The sequence below is a fragment of the Glossina fuscipes genome, unplaced genomic scaffold (genome assembly GCF_014805625.2).
Source record: "Glossina fuscipes isolate IAEA_lab_2018 unplaced genomic scaffold, Yale_Gfus_2 221, whole genome shotgun sequence".
In the NCBI taxonomy this organism is placed as follows: domain Eukaryota; kingdom Metazoa; phylum Arthropoda; class Insecta; order Diptera; family Glossinidae; genus Glossina; species Glossina fuscipes.
In genome coordinates, this window is record NW_023998564.1 from 306478 (window position 1) to 323936 (window position 17459).

Sequence of the window (17459 nt, forward strand, 5' to 3'; positions counted from 1 at the left end):
TTTTTTTTGCTCATTCGATAGGTATTTTCATATAGATTCACGTGATATAGGTGAATATAGGCGACATTTTCTAGTTTGGTCGCACCAGAGTGTCAAATTTGGGTGTTTTTCATATGCAGTTTTCGCTAACTTGCCAAATTTCAAATACCGCTAGAAACAGTTTCCATAAGCAGAATTTGAATTTTTTTAGTTTGTTTGAAAGGTAGTTTTATATGGATTCATGAAATGTCCACAAAAATCTTTTCTTTTTTTTAATATGGACGGATTAGGCTTTCAAACCAACTATATCTCAATTGTAAGTATTTAACATGAGCTCTGTTAAGGTGTTAACAGAGGTATGTTAACAGAAATGGTAGGTGTCTTTACTAGTTAAATTCGAATTTATCTTCACACTTATATCTTAACTTAATATAACTTATATATGTATATATAGAATATAATAGTGTATCAAACATTAATTTTTTTCTCAAAATTTTTATAATACGCAAAAACATGCTTCAAAAACCGCATAAAATATATAAATTCTTGGCCAGTTTCAAATTTGGAAGGCTTCTAATATGTCCGCCTGTCCGTCTCTCCATATGTTCGTCTGCCCAACTTTGTAGTATCTGTCGTAAATATGAAAATATCGCCTGCAAATGTGCGCAATAATTTGGAAGTGACTTAAACTTTGCAAAGGATACGTCTATAACGCCCACACGACTATACAATAAAATCTTTAAATTTGAAAATTTCCCTTTCCGTGCGAGCATTTCTTATATATGTGTAACCGTTTGTGGAGTGTTTGTTGATTATAAAGTGAAAGTCCTCCATTACTGCTAGCTACTAGCTAGCTTTACAATGACATGTGCGTTTATCCGCCACAATCTCCGACCCTGTGATATTTGTCTGTAATATACTATTCCATATTTCACTTTGACTAGGTGAATAAAAATATTACTTTCTGTAAAATTGGCCTAAAAACTTTCAGAATTTGGTCTCTTCCAGACAAATGAATGATAAGAACCAGACTTTAACATTATAAATTTGCATAAAAAATTTTCAACAATGTTTATCGAAATAAAAGTGCAGAAAGTATAAAAGTTTCAACAACAAATGTTTATTACAAACAACGTTTGTGTATTACATTTTTATAGAGCCGATAGCCTGTGTTGCTAGTGCTCAATTTCTTTTTTTAGTCTAAGAATTCATTTCATTAGTCTAAAATTAAAATAATAATAATACATTTTTTTAAAAATATTCACATGAACGCATACTACTTGGTAACGTGAACATTACTTTCTAGCTCAGTCAACCATCTAATGTTTTTGACATTGACGTGATTTCTGAGTTCGTATATTCGCGCGTAACATTGCTCTCATCCAATTTTTTAATAGTTTGAGAAAGTTTTCTTATGCGAAAGACAAAGTTGCTCTATGTCAATGTTTAGATATAACTTGTATGGTTTGCAAATAAGTGATATCTTATAAGCAGATAAGATTATTTTAAACGTCTATCAAAATTGCATCGAAAATTTTAAATAATACTTATGACGTCTCATTAACTATTTTATTAGTTAACCAGGACCCCTTTTATAAAAAAGTAGGCTAAACAACGTCTAAGTCAAACATCGCCTAAGTTACTCCAGCGTAAATTGGATGTAACAGTGTCTTAGATGAAGTGGTAATTTGGAGAAACAAAGTAGTTCGAGCGGATCAAAGGTCGTTTCACTAGCAGAGGTACAATAGTACTTAAAAAACTTCCAGCGTTGTGGACCACCATCCAGTAAAAGTAGCTTTTGGTTTACGACATGACGTTGACTTCTTGAATTGAGAATTTTGCGTAAAAATAGAAGTAGTTGATTTTACTGTTCTTTTTTTCTTTGACCTATCACTCGTGGGATGTCTTTTTGTCGTGTAACACGCTGACGAAATGAAGAAATAAGTAGAGAAAGATATAGAGAAGTTCATGCCCATTCGATAAGCGTAATGACTTTACCGAGAAAGCGCAGTCAAATCTTGTGACGGCAAAATGTGGTAATCTACCGCGCTGATATTTGAAGCCCGCGTACACTAAATTGGCAGTCGCGTCTCTTATCTACACGGATACGTCCTTGGTTATCTCTAATTCGTGTATAAACTATCAAGCAAAACTCCCCAAAAATCACGTACGTCGATCTAAAATCATAGTTCACTAGGACCATTTTGCACTTGGCGACATGATTGCCTCATTTTTTATTTGGGTAAGATGTTGTTAATGCCATGTGTTATTTCTACTCTGCTTTTATTTAGAGCAAACATATTCATAAACATAACATTTTTAGTATTTCAATGCTATACGCAAAACTTAACTAATTAAATTTTTCCCAGAAAAAATTCCACCCTTTCTTGACATTTTCTAATTGCATCTGTGGTTATGCAGTAGCTCATGCATCTTATGCAACAAACATGTTTTATAAGAACGCAAAGTAATAAAGAGAACTCTTTATTGCCTCGAAAATTAAAAGTGCCCAAAGAGATGTACGGTTGTAAATTTAGCATATAAACAAGTACGTGTCGCAATTATTCGTATAATTGCAAATGTTTATAAATACATGCGTCTGTATGAGGTGTTCGTTCTCATTAAATGTTTTGCATACTTGTTTTGTTCCATTTTCTATTCTTAGCCTATTTGCTTAAATGGAAAATCAATAATTTTTACATTCACATATATACATGTATGTACATATGTCTGTATGCCCATATGTATATATAATATATGTTTAAAGGTTCAAATTTTCATTGTCATTTATTACTATTGTGTGGATTCGTTGCAAAACAAAAAAAGTAAGAAAGTTTATTCGGCGGGGGCCGAATCTCGCATACCCACCACTATGCTTTTCGCATTCTACTCTCCAAGTTCTGTTATTTGATTTTCGTATCGCTGGTATTATTAAGAACAAATTTATCGCTGGGTTTCCCATATTCGTTATAAAATTAACCCATTTTTAGACAGATAATAAATCTCCATTTGAGAAATTTAGAAAATAGTTTTAAACATTCGGTCTCGTTTGCCTTACGACAAAAAAAGTGAAAAAACAAAATCTAATCACTCGTAACTTTATTTGCGCGTGACGGATGTTTTCCATTTTTGTGCAAAATTTCAGCCTTCTAACTTTTATAATTCCCGAGCAAAACGAGCAAATATCCAAAAATTTTTGTCAAAAAAAACGGAGTTGCGTTCAGTTTACGCTCCACGGCGCGCTTCCGCTCCCACCGATTTGGCCCATTTTCGATACCAGCTTTCGTGCAGAACTTCCAAGATTTGTATTAAATTTGAAGTCTATATCTTCATTTTTCTAACCAGGAGACCGCAAATAACACACGCCACACAGCCACGCAGACACAGGGATGGACAGACCGACAGACATAGCTAAATTCGAACTTCACGCTGATCAAGGATATATAAATTTGATGGGGTCTCTGAAGCTTCCTTTCGGGTGGTGCATACATTATGGAAAAAAACAAAATGAGTGTACCCCCGTCTTACAGTGGTAGGTGTAAAAAGACTTGAAATATGTAGATTGAACCATACGTTTGAGGGAAAATTTTCTTGGTTTACTTACATCCATTTTCTGCGGAAATTTTATTTACTTTAGACTAATAATAGATCCTCTAGTTAACCTACTTGTCGTCCGTTTACCTCTCAGACTTTCAAGATTTAAATTCGACAAGTTAACAATAAATTTCATGATGTCTAGTCTTGCAATTTTGGTGATGATAGCCGTAGTAACCGTTAAGCAGCAATTGTGAAAGGTGTGACCTATGGGTTGTTAAGAATGAAAAAACACATTTTGAGAATTGTTAGTTTAGTTGAAAGTAATTGCGTCTTGAAAATCAGCCGAAATTAAAACAAAAAAGAAGCTGTTACCTTTTGCAAGACCACTTTGACCAAGACGATAGCATTACGCAGATTTCCGGGAAGAGTGGTAGTGTGGTGTAGAAAACCTTTCATTATCATTTGAACTTATTTTGGTAACATTTTAATTACATTTTACATTGAACGATATTCCCCGATATTAACGCCCTATAGCTCCCTATCTTTCTCGTTTGAATATAGATTATTCGAAGCATTCTCATAAATAACTAAGGGAAAGACAAACCATATTATGGTACCACACGAATCAACAGTGAAAAACTTAATGAACTGAATTGACATCTACGAATCACCGAAGAAACGACACCAAATTCAGTCACTTTCGAAGAGATTAAGAACGAGCGGCTGGTTCCATGCGACAATAATGTTTAATAAAAATTGTAATCCAAAATGAATTAAAGTGCACAAACGATGACAACACCCGCATGGGGGGCTATGTGAAGTGACTCTCTGCATTTGGCAGATTTAGGCGGGGAATCGTGCATCATGAGCTATCTATCGTCAATAATAACTCTATGCACGATTAGAACGCGCAAGCTAGTTAAAGCCCTCCAAAATTGATCATTAGGGGAAGTGTTGCCTTCCATCGCGACAATGACAGATGGTGCACAGTTTTAAAGACTTAAAGGGCTTGACTTAGGAATATTGAAGCAAAAACTGTATAGTCCGATTTTTGGTCCGTCCGACTATCACTTCTTTCGGTGTCTTAGTGGTATAAAACTGACTGGTAGAGAACCGACTTATAGGAGTCTTGCGAAAATCCCTCGATTTGTTTTTTCGTCCAGAGAAGTCGAAAGTTCTCCAATGATGCCACATTAGTTTTACTAGAAAAATGGCAAAAGCGTCGCGTTGATATTGGCTACGAACTTGTAAACTTTATAGGATTTTTGAAGCTTGCTTCTACGCGTTATTTGAATGATTTTGTTTTCAATAGCAACCTTCGTGCAAGAACTTTCCATACTTCTGCCAAATTTGAAGTCGATTGCTTAACTTTTGCGGCGAGAAGAATGTTTAAAACGCACATTACACAATTGGACAGACCTTCAGACGGATATGCTTAAATACATTCAGAGTTTGATACTGAGCAAGAATATAAATACACTGAAACTTCCTTTTGAACGTTGTAGACGTTTTGGCAAATTGAATATAACCTCATCCTTCGGTGATTGGCATAATAAATTAATTTGAGTTTTGACGGAAAACGGAATAAACTTTTTCTTCATCTTCTAAATGATGTAACAGCAAAAGAGCTTCTAATCAAATATACAACTGTGTTAGAGACCGTATAAAATTCCTCAACACTTTTTCTTAGCAAACCTTATAAGTTTCGTTTGAATTTTAAGTTATTCGAAAAGTATTTTTTGATTTTTTTTTTTTTTAAATTAATCATTAGGAATAAAGACAGGATTCTTACCTGTATTTACCGTTGGAAAGCTTAACGGACTATTGTAACATGTGCCAGAAACCTTTGCAAAACCACAATTGCAACCGCATGGTAATCGGCGGGGAGCGTTAAGGGATATGAGAGCAAAACTTATTGCATTGCCGTCATTCTGATAAACTGAATGTAGACATGAAAAAAAAATGGTCGCATTATCATTAACATTAAAAATCCCTCGTGATAATGCTAGATCTGACAAAGAATTTTTTATAAGATACACTGATAACTACAGCAATTATAAGTAAAATGAAAAAAAAGAAAATCACTAGAATATCAACGATTGTCATCCGCAATTGCATATATAAACGTATCCTTACACGAATAAGTAAATATAATGAAGATATTGCACACCATGAAATTCTTGGTTTTTTGTTTTTACGAAACAGAATAAATGATCTCTTTTTAAATTTTAATCTGTTGCTTGATGCAATAAATATTTAATAGCAACTGGCATGACATTATCAAATTGAAACAAAATTATGTAATAGCCAACGTTTACTAATTGATGACCATTTACAAAACAACTTTTTTTACCATCGAAAAGTTGACCGGTTCATGGCCTTGTTAAAATTGCTAAAAATAATATCATTGAGCAATTCTCAAAGAAACAAATTTGGTTTGTAACACACACTAGACACAATTGCCTCTCTAGCCCAAGTTGCACAAATTTAGGATTAAACTTATTTAAAGTTTACAATGCAAGTTCGTAAGCTAATAACAAAAAAAAGTTCATCATTCCAAGAGCGCGCAACCGAAACAGGTCGATACAAATTTTTGATCATATCCATCATTTAAGAATTCGGAGCGTATTCATTTTGTCAAAACACGTGCAACACCCAGAAATCTCAGATATCCTACATGATCAGTATGAAAGTCTAAATCGTTTTGACCATGTTCGTTCATCTGTGTGTCGGTGGTAAGGTGGTCCTACAACGCCTGCTTTATATTATAGAATACTAAGATATCATACCTTTGTCAAAACGTTTGCAGCACCTACAAGAGATTCTATCAAATCTGAATTTTTCTAAACGTATTCATATGAGTATGTGTTTGAAACACATGATATAAATTTCCAGTTTTATTCCACGAAAATAGAAAACATTGGCCACGCCCTTTCAATATGTAGATTTTTTTCCTTTTTTTTCAAATAATCGCAATAGGTATAAAGGGTTTGGTCGCAGCCGAATATATTTTTCTCATTTACTCATTATTTGCAAAATTCAAATTTCATGGATTTCATTTCGATTACTATTATTTTGGACTAGAGCGTAGCTCTTCAGAAATCGTCTTTCAAAAAAAAAACAAATAAATAAATAAATTTTCCCTATATTTTCATCGACGAACTTAACATATCATACAATTGTAGGTATTATCTATATGTTCAAAGTGAAAGCGTCTTCCATATCTTATTGATTTTGTAATTTTACTTTTTCCATTTACGGATCGAATCGTAAAAAATACCATATGAAAATTTGCCATATTTTGCAAAAATTCTTTTTAAGAATCTAGTATAGTGTGCGTTTAAGTTTCTGTAAGCAACGTGAGCAAACTTCTTTTATATTTAACAAGAAAGTCTTGCAAGTTCTTTGAAGCTTTTTTCTTTTTTTTTTTTTTTAGCTATCATCATTACAGACAACATACTAATGAAATCAATTCATTATCAATGTCTCTAAATGATAACTAACAAATTTATTTCAAAATGAAAACATGGTGACAATGACAATGGTGACACTTTCGCGTGCAGTAAAGCCTTTTTCAAGTGGGTGTCGAAGGTGTCACAAATATCTACGCAATTATGAAGGTTTTCGCATTATGCCGATTAGTGTATGTTCGCTTGCTTTCTCTTTTAATTTATTTATGATAATATAAAATTTTATCGATTTTCTCTTTTTTGTTTTTATGTTTCAAACTTTTAATATTTATTCATGAACACGTTAAGCGTTAAGCGTTGCTACATGTACTTAAAAGATTAAAAGAAAGTAAAAACAATTTATATTGACTCATATACTCACCACCAGTGTACGATATGCATTAAACCATTGTGTTGTTCCCAATAAGTGGCGTTAGAATCGCATCATTTTGGTAATGTCAAAGATATCAAGTCGCATTAGAGCTCGTGTGAAAGGCGGCAACACATAACACAGAAGAAAGTAAACAAACACCGCGCTTGTGTCGAAAGTAAGTAAGCCCAAACGCTGATCAGTTATTAAGCGTGCAGTAGATTTATAGCTATCCAGCTTATCACAGGAAATTCATTTTCAACCATCAAGCAAAAGCCGTTACATTATAAAAAAGATCTGATCACAAAGAGCTGCTGATGAACATGACTTTTTCGGCACTATAGCTTCTTTTTTTTTCTTTTGATATTTGAAAAATGTCGTTAGTTTGGACTGAGTTCGAAAATATCCGAACGGCGATAACTTGCCCTTGGTCATATATAGCTTAATAAGGTTAGGATTTTTAAAGTGACTCAGTTCATTGGGAACAAAGCCAACATTATCTCAAAATTAATCCAAAGTCCTTTATCCAGCCTACTCCTCAAATTTAAGCCGTTCAAGAAATCATGTCGTTTTGATTGCCTTGAAAGTGTTTGCGCCATACCAGAAATATATTAACCCCAAAAAATATTTTTTTTATGTCTTCTCTAAACCATATTTTTACGCTTGACTAGTATCACCATGTTCTAGCGGAATAATATCAGATTTGATAACAAATTCTTGCTGCCTCATTAATAAAATAATTCTTAGATATATTTCCCCCAGTTGTAATGTAATGAAAAATCTATTTCAGATTTTATCAAGTCGATATCAGTGCTGTCTGAACGAGATTAGAGAACAGATTGCATGTATTGCTTTCAAGACTACGAAGCACACAATTCAAGTATAGTTGACTAAGGCTCAATAAGTTTTTATCCAAATGAACTTAAGGGGTAAGGCCATTATAAACTTTTCGTAAAAGAAGTAAAATTATCATAGTCGCGTCACGGCCGACAATTACGTAGCGTAAACTATTTCGCTTAATGCAATTATTCACTCGTTTTAGCAATGACACATAGCAAAAATTACACACTATTTTTCTGCAAAGGCATACTTTTCATAAAAGCTTGCTTATGAAAGAATGCCCAGAATATCGCAAGGCTTACTCTAAATTTAGCAAATTTATTTTATTTCCTAAAAAATGTATTATGCTGCAGTTATTAATAAATATAAAGGCTGGCTTTTCACGATAATCCCTATATATTGACAATTAAAAAATAAACGTATGTAATACAAATTATCTACCGTCAGTTTCATTACTACATTGGTCCTAAAGGTCAATTTTCATCGTAATATATTAAATATTAAACTTTTCTCTTAAGTAACTACTAGTCATGACAAATCTTATATCGAAATCCCAGAAATAGACGTATATATTTCAAAGTTGCTCGACTTAAATTTTATGAACAAGTTTTCATCTTAAAACATTGACAATCAGTTCTTTTTGGCATATAACGGTTTCCATTTCCTGAGAATTTTTACATGCTGTAGTATCCAAAAATCGAGCGATCCAGATTCACTGTACAGTCGACCCATGCTTATTTGACTGCCTATCTGTCTGTCCATGTACTCTTGCTATCAATCAAAATGTCGCGGCTTTGAGATATTTTGATGAATTTTGTGCACTGACTTGTTTTGGCTCAAGCATGAACGCTATTGCAAATGATTCGTGTCTAACTACGTTTTCAACCACTGATAATTCGAGAGTGATATTATAATAAAATGTTGTGTTTTGGTCCTAGGACGAGGGAAATATGATTCGCATTGGATTTCTTTCCTACCTCTCCACATACAACTCCTTCCTTTGAAAAGTCATTATATGAACAACTGAACTAAGAAAACTGATGGACAAAATAAATGCTTTCACCTGCTTGTTAATAAGAGAGTGGCTTTTCTCGGTCAATCAATAACTGAACTTTTTCTTTCAAACACTTGAAAATCATACAAAAATCAGCATTTTTTTGTGCACCAAAACAGGGGCGGCCTGTACTTAACTTTAATTATAGGTGCCCCATGAGAATCGCTTCGGAGTTGTAATCTTTTAAAATTTTTCAAAAGTCATTTCTTTTTTCTAGGACTTGAAGATACTCTTAATCATCCCCACGATCATTATTATTTTATTAGCTTTCCCAACAGATCAAAAAAAAATTTTCAAAAGTCTTCTTTTTTTTTTGGGCTATTATATGGGGCCATAATCCTTAAAAGTAAAGAAAGCAAACAAGCCTTTATAAACTCACTTATGGACTTGATTGTCATATAGCAATATCAAAAAAGCCATTGCTCCCTGGCGGGATAAACATGTTTTATAAAAGGTTGTCATTTTTTATTCGTTTTTTTCTTCGCTTAAATAACAAAATATGATTATGCTATCCGTGTATATTTTGTTTATACGTAACCACTAGATTCTAATTTTAAGGCCGCATCGTAGGTGGGTAGACCGGTTTTATCAATAATTTTACTCATATCCAAACTTATGATACCGTTTTCATTAATACGATCCAAATTCAACGTAGTCGAGGCGAATGAATATTCATCCGCATTATTTGACTCTGTAGAAATAGAGGGACGTTTGCACGAGGTTAGGGGAGAATTTAATAATGTTGTTGTTAATTCTGAGGTACTATTGTTATTGTTATCCTGTGCATTCGAATTTGCATTGCTCGCCAAACTTAACAACGAAATATTGGAATTACGGTCCGTTTGGTTGTTATTATTATTGCTGTTGTTATTGTTATCGCTGTAAGATTCCTTAGAATTTAAAATAATTTCGCCTGGATTGCTGTCATTTAATGCTGTAGTGTTAATGAATTTGTTATCTATGACAGTAAGCTCATCGTCATCGCAATTATTTATTTCGCAATCATCGTCGGCATCATCGTTATATGTTTGGTTATTGTTACATAAGAAAAACGGCGTTGTGCCTTGTCGGCAAACAGTGTTAGCGGTTTCTTTGTTGTTATGAAATGCTTGTCTTTCGTTGTCTCTTGGCTGTTGCTTACTTTGCAGACTGATACAACTGCATTCTTCTTCATGTCCGTCTTCCTCTTCTTCTCGCTGCTTTATGCCGTTTCCGCCAAAATTCTGCAGTAAATTGTTTTCTTGTTTTTCTTCTTTTTGTTTTTCTCTTGATATGTTGTGGTAAGAGGCAGCTTCTAACTCTTCTTCATCATCAATGCCACCTGATGCCAAATTATGTAAGCCGCTTTCAATAGACAATGAATGTGTAGACTCGTCATCGTAACGAAATTTGCCACATAAAGGACAACCGCTTTGATAACTGTTTTGTTTTAAATATCTGGTGCCAAATGTTTCGGGGCTGCTGGATTTTATTGCATTCGCTACCGCCATTGCAGTATAGGGTAGAGATTTATGCACACTTGCGACTATTGTCGGCGAACTATTCGTGGGCCTTTCTCTTGCCGCCAAAGCGGCAGCTGCCGCATTCCACATGTTTTCAACTTCGGCCCGTTGGAGGGAGCAGCACGATTGGGCATTTAATACTTTTTTCATATTCAAATCTGGCAAATTTGCATTAGCCAACGCTCTGTGCTGTTTGCTTAATTGATTCGTATTCAAACATAAATTATGCTTCATAGTATTTTCATTTTGAAAAGTGCAGGCATTTGATAATCTATTATCGGCGGACTGGGGACTGCAACTGCCCGATGCTTCATTGGTATAGTTAAGAGACGCACCAGTTAGAGCTGATGTCGCCTGTGATACGCTATAGACATCTAAAGTCGATCGGTAGCCAGGTGGCGGTGAATTACGTTGGATTTGTTGCTGCAACATTAATTGTTGTTGTTGTTGATGCATTAACAATTGCTGACGTTCTTGCATGGCAACTACAGCATCATACGAGGGCGGTGGTTCATGATGAAGAGTTGACATCGCCGATAAGCCCTCTGTGGATTCAGCTAAAAATAATCCGGATGTTTCATAGCACTGTAATAGATAATTTGAATTAGTTTTTGCAAACGATTTCGGCATAGGATTCGTTCGTCTTGAACTCTAAGGCGGAAAATTTTTGTACGTAAATTTTACTTGCATTATAGAAATAATCTTTTTGATATTGATTGCACTAAAATTTAAACTATTTATGAATTAAAAATTTGAATTATGCAAATTTTATATAATATATTTTTTAAAAAGGTTTAATTTATAAAACCAAACGACGTAATTACTATGGTTTATACAAGTAATCTTCTAAAATTAAACATTTAATATTATAAACAAATAATTACGACTTTATTGAAATGCAATTATCATTCTTATGCCTATAATTCTAACCTATAACTGTTATAATTTCCATAAACATGTACAAAATACCATTAGGCGGATGAGAATAATGAATGTGTTGCATATTTTAGACATTTTTTTTCCTTTCTGCTCTTTGATTTCATTAAAGTCTAAAAGCGCTTGCTACGTAGAGTTTAATTAAATTGAAAGTGCATTTAATTTTCTCTTAGATATGTACCTACGCAGATAAAAAATGTACTATAATAAGGAAGACCTTATTATATAATGCATCAGGAATTACTTTTTCCCCATAAAGTTTATGAAATAAAATTTCTTGCATTCACATTCATATGTATATTCATATATATACATAAATGTGTGCTTATAAATATATCATAAGTATATATATATTTCTTACCTGTTCGACGCTATAAATTTCCATATTTGGATCATTTTCCAGCCATTGATGTTGTTGTCGGTAAGCAGCCTCCGTACGCTTTTTAATGCTACGATGACAGCAATAACAAACAATACAAAGTACCGTTGTCATCAATGTTAGCATAGCACTGTAAATAAAAATAAAAAATATTGCATACTTTCTGTAATAGTGAAAAGTAAGAACAACACGAACGAAAAAAAGATTCATTAATATTTTCTATCTTGCTTGTGTTCACTGAACGCCTATATACGTTAGCAATCAAAGGAATTGTTTAACAGAACAAAAAAAATATGAAAATAAACCTCTTAACTAATAATAAACGAGAATTCCTTGCTACTCTATAACTGAAAAAGATGAAGGCGTCAGCAAAACCTAATTAAATGGAGACGCTGCTCACTGAAAAGTAAACAATTTGAGAAATGAGAGTTGATTGTCAGTTTTGAAAAATTTACTTTATATTTTTCAGATATTATGACGCTGCCATGAAGAAATGTGCAAAGTGTTATATATCCGCAACTAAATGCAGCAATAAAAGTCTTTGTCTTAGTAAGCGCACATAACCATACGGACACTGTTTGATAGGAGCATAAAATTCTTAATCAACTGCTATGAAAGATCAGCTACTCTAATCTAAGCCAAGTCGCCGACGATAAAACATTTTACTGATTTTTAACATGAAAAAAAAGCATATTATACCAAATTCTATGCTTTTCTTTTTACTTTGATGTAAAGCAAGAGAATGAGAGCATTTCCAATTAAAAAAGGAGCAAGAAGTGTTTTATATCTTAGAGTGAAATTTAAGACTTCATGGCAAGAGTAGGTGTTTTTTACATCTTATCAAGCAGGACAATTTAAGTATTTATGCGGAAATTTAAATCCAGATTGGCTGATCGATGACTGTGTGGAATGACAATCAATAGAGAGATTTCATCGAAAAGATACGTTTTCTGATAAGAACTTTTCTCTTTAAACGGTATCCACAAAAGAACCTAACCATTACACCATCTTAAAACTTCATACGATAGCACGCTATAGAAAGCTTCATCGATGAAATATGCACAGGCGTCCGTGATATTTACATATCATCAGCATCACAAAGAGAGTTCCATTTAAAGCATTGGAACACAGAAAAATTTGTAGAATCATTAAACATTAATCGATCAACCGAATTTAGGCATTTAAAGACTGGCGAGGTAATTCTCAGAAAAAAACAAATTGGGTTTGATAAAAATTGTAGTGAAGATGCAACGACTTTTCAAATGTGAAATGTAAACAAATATAAAGATAAAAGACTTGCATGGGCATGGAAGATATGAAATGGAATTTCTAAGATAATTTGAAGCCCGGAATATACTGGTGCAGAGCGATTTGGGACAAAGCTGAATATCAATGGTATCATTACTTAGTTGGGTCCGATATATCCGATTTAACGCGGATGACTTAATACTACGATGTCCAATGGCGAATAGAATGAGATTATGTCACTCATCGTCCCGCAGGTGATCAATTCCTCAGTGCCAGGGGAGGCGCTTAGTATGAACGTGATGAAGGCCTAACTAACATTTTTGCTTTCTTTGCGTGAAGCGCTCATTCGAAACGTAATTTCCATACAGATCAACCGCTTTTCCCTTGACGTAGACCCATCAGAACCAACGTAAAACTCCTGTAATAGTCTTTCCAAACTGCCAAGGCGGGATGAAAAATTGTTTTAGGAGATCCGCAGAACATATGGCACGAAAAATAAAACATTTGATCATACCTAGTGGGCAAGACATCTGCAATTAGTTTCCGTCCAACTTCGGAACAAGTAATTAACACGTAAAACTCTGTCGTGCGGTAAAAGAACTGTAGTGAAAGCTGGGAAAGAAAAAGCAATTTACGTGCTTTAACTAAACACAAAATTAATAATTCTTCATTTTCTGTCTGCCTAAATAATCGCAAGTCAACACAATACATAATATGCAGTATATAATATAGGGACATAAATCAGTAAATAGCGCGTTCAACGCAGACAGCTTTACATCGCTTGCCTAGTCGAACGCGGAGAACTGTTGCATAGCCTGGCTCTGTCAGAGGTAGTAAACCCTTAACCAATAATAGACATTTTCTACTCGAATTTCTTTTCCTCCATAAATGGTGACAGGTACTCTGTCCAATACCTTCTCTTTTTCTTTTCAAAATTTTTGTTACCGTGCTCTTACACACTTAACCACAAATGTACTCTGGGGTTGTGCGTATAACTCTTAGAATTTTACGTATAACTAAAACCTCACTGAATAACCTACACTTGATGTTTTGAAGTGTAGGCCAAAAATTGAAACCCACGTAAAAACCTGCTGTAAAAATTAAATAACAATTTTGTATTTTAGGCTTTAAGATTTTTAAACATAGCCTCTATCTTCAATGTTAAATAGTGAATAGAAAAAAAGCGAAAAGTACTTTTAAAAATATTTTCATTTATTTACGTATTTGAACATAAATAGATGACGGATGTACTTAGAAAGCAAAGAAAGAATTTTCGACATAGAGAAGTGGAATTCTATTATTTTAATTTTAATAAATTTATTCAAACTTACCCTCCTAAAAGAAGATTAACATTCGTGTTAACACCGTGAGCGTACGTATTAACATTGACACCGCTGCCGCTGCCTGTTACTAACGCTATGCCACCACCATTCGAACGAATTGTTTGTTGGTGAAAAATACCAAACCCACTGCCATAGTATGTTGTAGTAATCGGAGCGCCATAGTTACGAATACCTTCACTATTGTTACTATTAGCACCACTACCCCTTACTTCCACATCATCATCATCATCATCATCATCATCTACGTAACTGACATTACTGGCGATAGCAGGCGCAAAAGTGTAATTGTCGTGTGCATAACTAACTAATTTAGCGGTTTTTTGTTCTGTTGTAGTCACTTCTGGTGTTGAAGCAATATTTTGATTTCGTATATCTTTTTCGTAATCTTGTAGAGGTATCGGTTCCAGTGTGCCTTCTGCAAATCTCATAGTTTGAAGTATTGTTTCTATTGGTGTTGATGTTGTTGTATTTCGTTTATTGAAATTGCTGTCGCTGTCGTTCTTATTATCGTTTCGCTTAAGAATATTGACAGCAGTAGTCAAAATTAAAAAACGCTTTAAGGACATTCTAGTTATTAGAATTAATTGTCATATTTTCCTTTAATTTTCTTTTTATTGATTTTCATCTCGCTTGAGATTTTGTTTGTTTCTTTTATATTTAAATTTAATATTTTAAGGAAGATTTTTAATAAGTAGATAAGCTCGCTTCTCTTATTGTGTATTAGAGGTTATATAAATAGGCGGTTCTGAACGCCAAACAAAAGTCGATTATTTAGTTGCACTTATTAAAATTATTCTTGTTTGTTGGTTTTTTCTTTGTATAATAAGAACCTCAATTATTGGCTGACAAGGTATGTCCGTCATAATATTTAACAAAATATAGTTAGCTAAAGGTCAACGAAAGTTTGTAAAAGCAAACAAAGGCTATGCTCTACGTGAAGGAGCAAAAAACTTTTTAAATATTTTCCAATTTCATGATGTCATAGATTACATTTTTTCTATCAACAACAATAACAATAAATCGAAGAGTAGGAGTAATTATTCTCCACTTTAAGTGTTAAAATAACACTTATTTAAATTAATATAACATTAAAGCTTTTTATTGTCCACATTAAGGTGCTGCTTATAAGAACTTTTCCGGCCGACTTTAAGGGAAAAATAATGCTTAAATCATTTATTATCATTATCATTATTATTATAACTACTTTTGCCAGCATCTAAGGCTTTCGACTTGCTTGAAAAGTTTATCGTACTTGACATTTGAACCCACGACCACTGAGTTGCTAGTTGCTAGTCGAGATCCGAGTCGTGTCACCAACTCGGGCCAAAAATTGGTTTTGTAAATGCTAGTTGGCTAGAAGGATTAGTTATTTTTACAAAAAGAAAAAAATAATTTTTTAGAACTCGACTATATACATCTGCATGCCTTCTGCTACTTCATTTAAATCTGTTCACTAACAATCTCCGCAACTGCGAAAGTTTCAAAGGCAGTCGAAGAGATAGTTGGACCAATCTTTTTAACCAATTTTTATATATCCAGTAGTTGGTGTTGATTTGAAAACGAATTGTATCTTTTGCGTGCAATTTTCCACTTTCATACTAAATACTTTGTTTATTCACGAAACGCACTGATCTAACAGGAAATATATGATTGCTTATGTATAGATAAATATCTCATGAATAAATATCTCATATTGGCCGCCGCGAAGACACCTTTTTTTCTAAGCGATCTTTGACAACCACACCTTAAAGGACGAATTTTCAAAATACTTAAATGAAAATTTCACATAGTACAGTTTAGTCTTTCACACGCTTAAAAGTTTGAGTACAATAATCGTTTTATTATTCGAAATTACAGGAAACGCGCTTTGTTTCACCAATTTTTGCTTTTACCAATCTGTTTCTTTCATCTATTTGATGAAGACATACTATTAATTCAATTTGTCGAAAAAAATACGTCACATAATGCAGGCAGATTTGTCTTCTTTTGAGAATGACCTATGTTCGTCAATTTCAGCTAGAGCCGCAATATTCTCCTTGCTCATTACATTTCGTTACTTTGGTATTCATACGGAAGCATTAAGAAATGCTTATAATCTTTTAATACATTAAATTATTCATTTATTAATAGGGCATAATAAGCGGACTTTATTAAAACGGTTATTTTTTCTTTAATATGACCAATTATTAAAGCTGTGTGTCCTACTCGTGTAACGTAGTCATGGCCAGAAAGAAGTTGGAAAAGAGATAAAAGCTGGACGTAGCTTAGTACTCAATTTATAACAGCAGTGCCCTTACAAACTAAGCGTTCACTATAATTGCGACCAAAATAAGCTTTACCCTACTCGAGATTCGAGACCGCAAAGATTGATTTGGTATAGTGAGATTAAAGAGTAGACTTTCAAAGCCAATTGCGAATTTGACAGAAAATGTAAACTTTGATAATAAATGTAGACTTTGAGAGAAAATGTAATCTTTGGTATCAGTGATAGACTTTGAGAGAAAATGTAAACTTTGCCCTATATTTTTGGTTTGATCTTCATAGCAAATGTTGACTTTGATAGCAAATCCGTCCAATTGAAATTTCTGAATACGTCGGCTTGGAACCTAATCTTAATCTCAGTAAAAGCAAACGACGACAGTGTACTCTTGAGGAAAGATCCTTGATTTGTGGCTGTATGACTTAAAATCAACCTGGAGAAATGGAACGCCCGTATTTTAATTCGAAATTTCACTGCAATATATGAGTTTTATGTTAAAAGCACTTATCGAATAATTGATATTTCCACAAAGAAACAAAAAAATGCTAAAAATGTTGAATAT

The 17459-nt window shown here is 33.6% G+C and overlaps 2 protein-coding genes across 3 annotated transcripts in view; one reads left to right on the top strand and one right to left on the bottom strand.

Annotated features, from left to right (window-relative positions):
* Window positions 1–17459, top strand: part of LOC119642170 (probable beta-hexosaminidase fdl) — a 47763-nt gene that overhangs the window by 12493 nt on the left and 17811 nt on the right. The gene's annotated exons all lie outside the window — the stretch shown is intronic.
* LOC119642169 (probable serine/threonine-protein kinase ndrD) lies at window positions 9742–16526 on the bottom strand. The gene is made up of 3 exons (XM_038041162.1): window positions 14626–16526; window positions 12029–12176; window positions 9742–11316 (listed from the first exon to the last, which is right to left on the bottom strand). Exons 1-3 carry the CDS (start codon window positions 15201–15203, stop codon window positions 9757–9759), a joined length of 2286 nt encoding a protein of 761 aa, XP_037897090.1. The 5' UTR covers window positions 15204–16526; the 3' UTR covers window positions 9742–9756.

What these genes read in the sequence shown, in the direction of transcription:
- LOC119642169 (XM_038041162.1), bottom strand. Translation starts at nt 15,203, where the DNA reads ATGTCCTTAAAGCGTTTTTTAATTTTGACTACTGCTGTCAATATTCTT. An exon ending in GTTAATCTTCTTTTAGGAGG is followed by an intron (nt 12,177 to 14,625) that starts GTAAGTTTGAAT and finishes TTTTATTTACAG; the next exon opens with TGCTATGCTAACATTGATGA. An exon ending in AAATTTATAGCGTCGAACAG is followed by an intron (nt 11,317 to 12,028) that starts GTAAGAAATATA and finishes TATCTATTACAG; the next exon opens with TGCTATGAAACATCCGGATT.